At 39.9% G+C, this 11,277-nt stretch overlaps 1 protein-coding gene across 1 annotated transcript in view; it reads right to left on the bottom strand.

The window, feature by feature from the left end:
* Positions 1 to 1,931: 1,931 nt before the first annotated feature.
* The window catches only part of SNX7 (sorting nexin 7), a 64,269-nt gene continuing 54,923 nt past the window's right edge, over positions 1,932 to 11,277 (bottom strand). The window contains exon 9 of the mRNA XM_058175870.1: positions 1,932 to 2,733. Coding sequence (XP_058031853.1) covers positions 2,650 to 2,733 — 84 coding nt within the window. The 3' untranslated portion in view covers positions 1,932 to 2,649. The remainder of the gene's footprint in view (positions 2,734 to 11,277) is intronic.

Here is an 11,277-nt window from a genome sequence, read left to right as displayed (position 1 = left end):
GAAGGCTATCTAGCTTCTTTGGCAAGTGTTCCAATGAAGAAAAGCCCATTACTACCTGGTAAGCTAGAGTAATTGTATATACACACTGCCATATTATTTCCTTTACACATTGCTCATTCAAACAACATAGGAGTCTTATTTGAGATTCAATGTTTTGTCTAAGCTTGGAGTAGCCGTTATTCTGCATATGAGGGAACCAGAATTGAAAACCAAGGACTGACACAAGTTTAATTCTGACTTTTACTAACCCTAACCAACTTGGGTTGCTTGGCCGTTACCTAAGAGTCAAATCTCTGACACGGTTAATGAATAAGACAGCAATGTGTGCAGCCTTGCTTCCTCTTTCCCCTGGTTTAGCTTAAGTTTATGACTATTATGGTAGTTATACAGGAATATTAAGACAAAGGCGGTTAAAGAATGGACAGAGGTTTATCCTTATGGGTGACTAATGACATTTTTAACTTTTTAAAGTGTATGGCTTGATTGAATAATGGAAGGAAAACTGTGAATTAGAAAAATGCAGAAAAAAGCAAGAAGAAATATATTGGTCTGGTCTTTGGAAATATGTGGTCCTCTAGTGTTGCTGAATTTGTTCGGCCAATTTAAAATTAGTTTTTTAAAATTGTTCTTAACTTTTGTAACTTCTTAACTTTTGTATTGTTGTTTTTTACTTGGCTGTAAACCGCCCTGAGTCCTTCGGGAGAAGGGCAGTATAAAAGTCGAAATAATAATAATAATAATAATAATAATAATAATAATAATAATAATAATAATAATAATAATAATTACAACAGCATCCCTTAGCTCCTCTAGTCGATACTCATGTAAAATATAATTTACTCATTGTTAGACGACAGCAAGTTCTCCAAGGGCAATTGACTTCAAGGAGTTTTAAGTGTAGGAGACAAGGTTATCAAAAGCCCTTGAAAAGTTGAGGTTATTCATAAGGTTGTCAAAAGATTTACTTTCAGAATGAATGGATATCTTATGTTCCTTTGGAGGAATTCCAGGACTCACAGGATGAGAGAGATCTACCCTCAAGGAAGACATCTGATTTGAAAAATAACTGATTTTGTGCCTACTATAATTTCAACAACCTAAAAATGAAATGGGGGCAGGGTGGGTGGTCTTTTTTTGTGTGTGCAAGTTGAAATAGAATCAGGAGTAGAGGTGTCTAGATGAGGTAGGCGGCATATAAATTGAATAAATAAATAAATTAAATTTAAAAAGGCTTTGGATTATCAAAGTATTCCCATTCTCTCAATATGCCATAGCAGGTGGCAAACCTATAACAACCTTGGAGGAAGTAAAGATTCATTTTCTTCCATTAGAGTGAATGGAATTACTTGAATAAAACTTGGAAGCATGGGAAATCATAGAGAGGAGGGAAAATGAAAATTTCGGCTCCTTTTTCATTCATTTTGGATCTGGCAGACCTTCCACTACTGATTGCCCTTCTCTATTCTCTTAGCGCAGTGATAGATTGGTAATTTACTAAGCATAAGCAACTATTTATACTATGAAATTATGTGTGTATGTATTTTCAACCCAATATTTTACTACTGAATCAATGAAAACTACCACTTATTGTTAATTTTTTTTAACAAAATATACAAGCTAATATCTTTTAAAAGGAGAACGAGGTATTCCTTTGAAAAGAACAATTCTGTGACAACATAAAAAATGGCTTTTTAAATAAACATCTGTCAGGAAGCCAATTTTTTTTTACTACGCTAAGAAATGCATTTCCTGGTGTCAGACTAATTGGAGTAGAAACTGCATTTCACAGCTTCCCTATTCTTTCCAGCGGTGAATATTTCATTGTCACTATAATGTATTAAATATAATGTTCATTTGAACAATATTATGAAACTTTAGAATAACGGCCAGGTTAGAGCTTAGCTATAATCATAAAGAGAAAATGGAAGAAATTCCTATTCAACATTTTATTATTAAAATGCATATTTAAAATATTTTATATTCAAATTGCACAGTATTTTAAAAAAACAAAAACAAAGTATCTCCAGAAAAATGCTGGCAATCATATATTCTCACCTCAGTGGCCCAATTTGTATGTAACCATTGTTAAATATTATAAGAAAGTATTACAACCCACAGTTTAGTGCTAAATCATAGTTGTAAGGTATTACTATCACAGTTTAATGTTACAAGAATGAATATAATGTCTCTCTCTCATTGCTTTCTCTGAGTTTATTTTGAGTAGACCTAAGCAAAACTAAATTCACTGAAACTGTCTCAGAAATGGACTTGTTTCTCAGTTGTTGGTTTGGATTTAATATTAAGCTATAGTTAATGTGGAACTGAAGGGAAAAATTCTAATATAACTGTATTTCCATCAAAAGGAGAGGAGGCTGGGGTGCATGAATTGAAGTTCTAAACTTGTCCCCACAGTATTAATTGAGGTTATTGTTACATCTGAACTGGGCCTCTCTCTTTCTTCCCCCCAATACCAAAAACACATACACAAACCATGATTCAAATAAAGTCCAGGATAATAGAATACCTGACATTTCAGTAAGATTTCTCTCCCCCTTCCCGAATCTTAATATCTCTACACAATAAATGAATTTCATCTCAAATATAAAGTAATTCTTTGGTGAAGAACAATTCCAGAGGAGAATGCCTCGATCAAGACTGATCTTCAGATTCTTCTTCCAAGGTAATGTCTGCTTCAGTCTGAGAGGTCAAGAAGGACTCCCAGGTGGCAAGGCACTTTAAAAGAAAAGGAAACAAAAAATTAACTTGTAAGCTTTGGAATTCTATGAACCAGGGGTCTCCAACCTTGGCAACTTTAAGCCTGGCGGACTTCAACTCCCAGAATTCCCCAGCCAGCAAAGCTGGCTGGGGAATTCTGGGAGTTGAAGTCCTCCAGGCTTAAAGTTGCCAAGGTTGGAGACCCCTGCTATAAACCAACCTCAAGCTGCTTCTCCTCATCGATTGGACAACGAAGCAAAATTTTATGATGTATACATTTCTCAAATGATAGCAAACATTTTGTATGGAAAAAACATTTTGTATGTCTTCTGCACAATTTGGGAGGCTTCATGTCCTTGTTAATGCTTTATGTTCCTATAAATTTCATCCCAGACTTGTGTAAAACAAAATGGGAGTCCTCTGATTTCTCTGAAATTTGGCCCATTTCATCCTCACAGCATCCTAATATTTTTGCCAACTCCCTCTTCTTTTTGGATTAAAACCCCCAAAGGCACATTTACAGTTTCCCATGTCAGATGATAGAGGGCATGGGATAATCTGAGGTGCATGGGAATACTTTTGAGTAACCCAGAATGGCTAACTCATTTCTGTAACTCCAGATCTCATTCCCAGAAGAACAGAATGGTCTCAGACCCCTCCTGCTGAGTATGATATTAAGTACTGAAGTTATACTTTAAAGGCAGCGCTTCTCAAACTTGAGTAAATTATCCAGAATTGGGTAAAAGTGATTTTTCTCTGGGTAACGACACCCAAACTCATGATCCAATCACAAGCGGGATATTTAAAGAAGTATTTTCTGATAAGCGATAAACGGGGCTTTCTGATAATCAGTTTCGGATAATGAAGGAAAAACTTAGGGAAGCACTGTTTTAAGAAGTAATTAACCTGCGCAAATAAGGTAGTAAACTATTCTAGATTAACTAACAAGTTTTTGTAAGTGTATTATGATTATTGCTTTAATTTGGCATCTACTTGTAAAAAAACAGACCACTGAACTGGGAAATTCTAAGACAGCCACAATTCTGCTGAGGGCTGTGATAGTCTCATATAGAGCAAGTCAAGAGAACACATTATTGCTCTCAGCGCAACTACTGTGAGCCAAGGGAATGTTTGATTGCTCTCAGCTCAGAGATCTAATATTTACTATGCTGGCAAAGAAATTACTTCACATTCTTAAATACTTCACGATCCTCACTAATGCTCCAGATAGGATTAAGGCATAATCATCATAGTTGCCAATGTATTGTACACACAGCTGCCTGCAATATCAAAATGTTTTGCAGGCTTAACCTGCCATTGCTGAAACTGATGCCATCATTCCTATAAATTGAGATAATGCTTTAATGCAATGTGCAGTTTCAGGCAAGCTTCTTGCCTGATTATATTTTTGGGTAGTTAACTCCTGCTGGTAACCGGTAAAAAAATCGTGAGTAATTGATGGCAAATCCAGTCATATAAGAGCTGTGGTGGCACAGTGGTTAGAATGCAGTATTGCAGGCTAGTTCTGCTGACCGGCTCAAGGCTCACTCAGCTTTCCATCCTTCTGAGGTCCCAAAATGAGGACCCATATTGTTGAAGGCAATATGATGATTCTATAAACTGCTTAGAGAGGGCTGTAAAGCATTATGAAGCGGTATATAAGCCTAAGTGCTATTGCTACATGCCTAAATTAGGAATCCCTGTATCATGCTATTCTTTCTAGTTAGTTTGCACTAATGACTCTTTCTCAAGATCAAGAGCCATGGTGGGGCAGTGGTTAGAATGAAGTATTGCAGGCTAACTCTGCCCATTGCTAGGAGTTCGATCTGGACTGGCTCAAGGTTGACTTAGCCTTCCATCCTTCTGAGGTTAGTAAAATGAGTACCCAGATTGTTGGGGACAATATGCTAATGTTGTAAACTGCTCAGAGAGTGCTGTAAAGTACTGTGGAACAGTATATAATTCTAAGTGCTATTGCTATCAACTCATTCAAGCTAAGGAACTGGAAAAGAACGAATTTCAGAGCTGCTTGCCTCGGAAGGGATGGCAATTCCACAGCTGATGTTCTCCAGAAGCAAAGCCTGGAGCCCAAGGCGCAGAGACCTACTTTTAGGTTCACGTGGCTAATTATGTATCTTGTCAATTGGAGCAGAGCACTTAGCTTAAATAACAAAATATGTTACAGAAGAATCTGAATTCCCAAACACATATCTGATTACATAAATGAATATAAGTTTAAAAAATTGAGAAGATGGCTCTGCTAAAAATGGAACCATAGTAAGCCGGTGAGTAAATTGGCTCTTCGTAATTCTGCTCTGGACAAGATGATGACTTGAAATCACTCACAGTCGCTTCTTGCAAGGAGACCACAAGGCAGTGGTTTCTGATGGGTTTAGAGAACTGGGAGATGAGGGAATAGTCATCTCGCTCAAACCATGTTTGGTGCCTTTAAAGACATTTAACATACTTTTTTGTAAACACTTTCACAAATAGCTTGTTAACTGCCTTTCACCTAATAGCTAATTTGGCTCAAAAAGTTTTATAGCCCCTCACGATTTGCCTTTAACCCTAAGCAAAAGAAAATTTAAATACAAGTTTCAGGACAAACTTTTTCTTTTGGAATAAACAATAAAAAGGGTGATTAGAATTTTGATATTGGAAAGTTACAAATGGACTAAGGATCGAGATGGATTTGAAATAAGAATTTGGAATTAATTATAAAAACACTTCTCATGGGAAAATGCTTTTCTAAAAATCCTCTTAATAAAAAGGTCTGATAGGACGAGACTTTGGAGGCTGAATACCAGAGGGAACCAGAAGGAACTAAATATTACAATTAAAGGAGAACACTTAAGTTTGACCTTCTAACATAGAACTGAGCAAAACATTTTATTGAAGGATATTTTTGAACAATGGACGCAGACATTAATTTTAAAAGTGTCTGTCTATTATAGACAGATTGTGTTTAAAAGAAGTTGTGGAAGAGGAACACTTTTTACCAGAGAACATTGAAATTGCTCTGAAAGTAAATTTAAAAATGACAGGTTACAAGAATGATATGGAAAGAGGCTAAAATAGACATACAAAATAAACTGGTTGATCTCTTTACAATTAAAAGGGATATACAAATAACAAGTCAAATAACACACCTGCATAATTTTTCTATATTGGATTTACAATAGAGGCTGGTTAAAGCTTTGGAGAATTTTGTGAGAAAAGACGAAGAAAAAAATGAAAAGAAATCAAGTTCTTTTATTTGAAAGACTAAAGATCAAGATTGTAAAAATAAAAGGAAGAAATATAAAGCAGGATTATTTTCCATCAAGGTTAAAATAGGTACGTTGTCATCTCTGGTAACCTTTAATGGACTTTTGCTGATAAGGACTGAAACAACGAGGCTTTAATGATTTGATCATAGGTAGGAGATGAGATATGGGAGGAGAATATCATTTGTTGTATTTTAAGAGGTGATAAACATTACTAAAATCATTTATATGTGTGATGATGGGGGAAGTCATTTCTTTATATATTTCTTTTCTTTTTCTTTACTATATTTATTTTTTCCTTTTCCTTTTCTGCACTTTCTATTTTTTACTTTGTAGTAATTACAACTGCCATTGTAAGCTGGTATGGTCACATGGTGTTGCACTTTACAATTTAATTGCTTAGTGACAGAGTTCCCAGTCCCTATTACTGTTATTAACCAAGGACTATCTGTACTGAAATTGCTCCTTACGTTCCTCACAGTTGCAGTGTTTTCACTGTACATCAGGAGTGTCAATTTCATTGAGGGCTGCATCAGGGTTGTGCCTGACCTTGAGGGGCCAGGAGGCTGTGGCCAGCTTGACATCACTCATGTCGTGGGTGCTTTGTGTGTGTGTGTGGGGGGCTTGGCCAGCTCAATGTCACTCGTGTCATGTCCCCCCCCCCCACAAGCTCCCTTTTCGGCTGCAACGGCCTCCTCCAGCACACTGCCAGCTGCCATCAAGTTGCAGATCAACGTCCAGTTGGCCTGGGCCAGGTCGAGGCACCGTGGGCCATCCCTTCGCTGTTTCCAGGGTGGCCCCGTGGGTCAGATCTAAGCATCCCAGATTTGCCCCGTGGACCTTGAGTTTGACACCACAACTGTATGTGGATAACCCTCAAGGATTTGCTGAGACCAAAATTGGATGATCAGCTTGCAAAGGCTACTACTGTTGCTACCGTTACAACTTATTGTTCTCTTTCTCTGTTCTATCTATTTCACTGTTTTTGTTAAACCACTTTTTATATGTTACTTTTTTGTCTTCTGTGTTTCCTTCTTTCTTTTTGTTATTAAGAAGCATTAAAATAATATATATATATATATATTTAAAAAATAACTACTTACTACAACAAACAACCACATCAGATATTTGGATCATGTACTTTACGTGCAATACAGTAGCCTTCTTTTTCCTGTATAAATTACAGGATGACACCATTTATTGTCTATGGAGATTCTCAGTCATCCAGGTCATTATAAGTAGTGCAAATGGTGCGGAGCCTTCTTGGAACTGCTGAAAGAACAGCTGCCTCTTGAAAAAGCACCTTTGGGACAACCAAGACCTGGACGATGTGAATTTCAGTAGTTTCCAAAAGGCCCCACGCCCATTTGCACTACTCAGGTGACCCTGAGGACATAGACAAACTTCCAAGTGGCCTCAACGACTCTCTAGAAGAATGCAAATGACCAGCAAATGACTGCAAGGAATATAAATCCTTCCATTCCCCACCAGCCAGTCAGAGCTGAAGAAGCTTCTTGGATGAGAAGCAAAATGTCTTCAAAGAAAACAAGGAAGTCCAAATGCCTCTGGAAAAAACACCTTTGGGACACCATTTATTACAACTCTTTATTCTAGATTTCACGCAGTTTAGCCATGACAAAACTAATGGATGTTTCAGCTTATCCACGGTTTAGTTTTTTTAAATTATTATTATTATTATTATTATTATTATTATTATTATTATTATTATTATTATTATTATTATTATTTATTAGATTTTTATACCGCCCTTCTCCCAAAGGACTCAGGGCAGTGTACAGCCAAAATAAAAACAGTAACAAAATATAATTAAAATAAACAATTAAAAAACTTATTATAAAATTGGCCAAAATTTAAAACATATTTAAAATTTAAAACCCATTAAAATACATCCAAAAAATTAAAATTTAAAATTTAAGCCAACCCCGCGCGAGTAAATAAATACGTCTTCAGCTCGCGGCGGAAGGTCCAAAGGTTGGGCAATTGGCGCAAGCCAGGGGGAAGTTCGTTCCAGAGAGTAGGAGCCCCCACAGAGAAGGCTCTTCCCCTGGGGGCCGCCAACCGACATTGCTTGACAGACGGCACCCTGAGAAGACCCTCTCTATGTGAGCGTACGGGTCGGTGGGAGCCATGAGGTAACAGCAGGCGGTCCTGTAAGTACCCAGGCCCTAAGCCATGGGGTGCTTTAAAGGTAGTAACCAACACCTTAAAGTGCACCCGAGAGGCCACAGGCAGCCAGTGCAGTCTGCGCAGGAGTGGTGTTACACGGGCACCGTGTGCGGTTCCCTCTATAACCCGCGCAGCCGCATTATGGACTAACTGAAGCCTCCGAGTGCACTTCAAGGGGAGCCCCATGTAGAGAGCATTGCAATAATCCAAGCGAGAGATGACAAGAGCATGAGTGACCGTGCATAAGGCATCCCGGTCAAGGAAGGGGTGCAACTGGCGAACCAGGCGAACCTGGTGAAAAGCTCTCCTGGAGACGGCCGTCAAATAATCTTCAAACGACAGCCGTCCATCCAGGAGAACACCCAAGTTGCGCACCCTTTCCACTGGGGCCAGTGACTCGCCCCCAACAGTCAGCTGCAACTGCAGCTGACTGTACCGGGGTGCTGGCATCCACAGCCACTCCGTCTTGGAGGGATTGAGCTTGAGCCTGTTTCTCCCCATCCAGACCTGTACGGCTTCCAAGCACCGGGACAGCACTTCAACAGCTTCGTTGGGGTGGCCCGGGGTGGAAAAGTACAGCTGAGTATCGTCAGCGTACAGTTTGTATCTCACCCCAAAGCCACTGATGATCTTGCCCAGCGGCTTCATATAGATGTTGAACAGGAGAGGCGAGAGAATCGACCCCTGTGGCACCCCACACGTGAGGCGCCTCGCGGCCGATCTCTGCCCCCCTGTCAACACCGTCTGCAACTGGTCAGAGAGATAGGAGGAGAACCACCGATAAACGGTGCCTCCCACTCCCAACCCCTCCAACCGGTGCAGCAAGATACCATGGTCGATGGTATCAAAAGCCGCTGAGAGATCTAATAGGACCAGGGCAGAGGAACAACCCCTGTCTCTGGCCCTCCAGAGATCATCCACCAACGTGACCAAAGCTGTCTCCGTACTATATCCGGGCCGGAAGCCGGACTGGAACGGGTCTAGATAGACAGCTTCATCCAGGTATCGGGGAAGCTGCCATGCCACCACACTCTCTACAATCTTTCCAACAAAGCGAAGGTTGGAGACTGGACGATAATTTCCCAAAATAGCTGGGTCCAGGGAAGGCTTCTTGAGGAGGGGCCTCACCATCGCCTCTTTCAAGGCGGCAGGAAAGACCCCTTCCTGCAAAGAAGCATTAATGATCCCCCGGAGCCAACCTCGTGTCACCTCCTGTGTGGCCAGCATCAACCAGGAAGGGCACAGGTCCAATAAACACGTGGTGGCATGCAGCCTCCCCAACAACCTGTCCACGTCCTCGAGAGCCACAGGGTCAAACTCATCACAAACAATCTAGACAAGACGCGGCTCTGCCCTCTCACTTGGATCATCCCAATTTTGGTCCAAACCATCCCGGAGCTGAACGATTTTATCGTATAGATAACCACTAAAGTCCTCGGCACGTCCCTGTAAGGGGTCATCCCGTACCTCCTGATGAAGGAGAGCGCGGGTCACCCGAAACAGGGCGGCCGGGCGGTTATCTGCCGACGCAATGAGGGTGGAAACGTAAGAATGCCTCACCTCCCTCATTGCCACTAGGTAGGTCTTAGAATAAGACCTAACTAGTGTCCGGTCAGCTTCGGAATGGCTGGACCTCCAGGTACTCTCTAGGCGTCTTCGCCGGCATTTCATCTCCCTCAGCCCCTCGGAAAACCAAGGGGCCGGTTGAGACCTACACCGGATCAGAGGCCGCAGAGGCGCGACACGGTCCAAAGCCCCAGCCGCGGCCTGCTCCCAGGCCACAACTAGTTCTTATTTCTTTCAAAAATACTATTATTCTTACTTATTCACTTGACACACTTAAACTATGTGTGTCATACTTTTCTATGAACACAAAGCACCGATAATTTTGTATTTGGAAGTCCTTAAGATTTTTTTTCTCATAATGGGTACCCACTGCTATTGGGATTTCTGTATGAAATGAGATGGCACAAAGACCTCTCTGCCTAAAGGAAATCTCCTATGATGCCATATTATTTCAGCCTATTAACCTGAACAGTTGTTGTAATTTGGAAGTTGAGTACAAAACTCTTGTCAGCCAGAAAGATTTTTAAGGAAGTGATGGGCATGTCTCATCTGGCTGAATAGCAGATTACAAACATATTTACCAGTCAAACTGGTGGCCTTATTAATTTTATTTAAGCCATAAAATTTTAAGAGATTTCTAAGTTGATTTTTAAAAGAGAAAAGGATGTCAAGGTTCTGCTATAAATATAATCACACTTCAACATAAATATTTAAACTCATAAAGCAGAAAAGGCAGTTTATGAGAGATTCCTGGCCAGAGATCACATCATAAATTTTGAAAATGCTGACATGCAACTTAAAAACTAGAAGAGCAGCAACCTTACTTCCTTATCTTTAATTAAAAAAACAACAACAGTTTTCTTCATCTTTTAAAGGCTTCTGTGCCTATATAAAGCAGAAAAAGAAGTAATCTTATTTCTTGCCAAGGTGAATATGAGGCTACTGCTAAAGGACCATTTTCTCTCAAGTACACTGCTCTAAGTAGCTTAATTCTCAGACATCTGAGTATAACTTCTGCAATTAATCATCTTCTTGGCCAAGATACAATAGGCATAGCTAATTCATTAAAGCGGTGTTCTTCAACCTTGGCAGGTTTAAGCTGTGTGGACTTCAACTCCCAGAATTCCTCAGCCAGACAGCTAACTGGGAAATTCTGGCAGTTGGTCCACATAGCTTAAACTTGCCAAGGTTGAGAAACACTGCACTAAAGGTCAAGGTATATACAACCAGGCAACTATTCCAACTGTATTAGTAAATTAACATATAACATCTTTATAAGCAGACCTACTAGAATCTACAAGCAACTGAATGTGCTCGGGTAGAAAATTGGTTTTGCTTATGCCCAAGACTACAGCATAACATTTAGGCTGCCTTTTTTTCAGTAATGGCATTTGATACATTGGATGAGAAAACCTACATTGATTCTGATACCGCAAACTTCAATATTGCTTGCATACCCTAAGACACATGATCTAGGCTAGGGGTGTCAAACTCGATTCCATTTTGAGCCATATTAGGATTTTGTTTGCCCTTGTGGGGCCAG

Source organism: Ahaetulla prasina, chromosome 3 (genome assembly GCF_028640845.1).
Source record: "Ahaetulla prasina isolate Xishuangbanna chromosome 3, ASM2864084v1, whole genome shotgun sequence".
Classification (NCBI taxonomy): Eukaryota; Metazoa; Chordata; class Lepidosauria; order Squamata; family Colubridae; genus Ahaetulla; species Ahaetulla prasina.
Note: the sequence above shows the minus strand (reverse complement) of the source record. Positions and strands in the feature narration are given on the sequence as shown.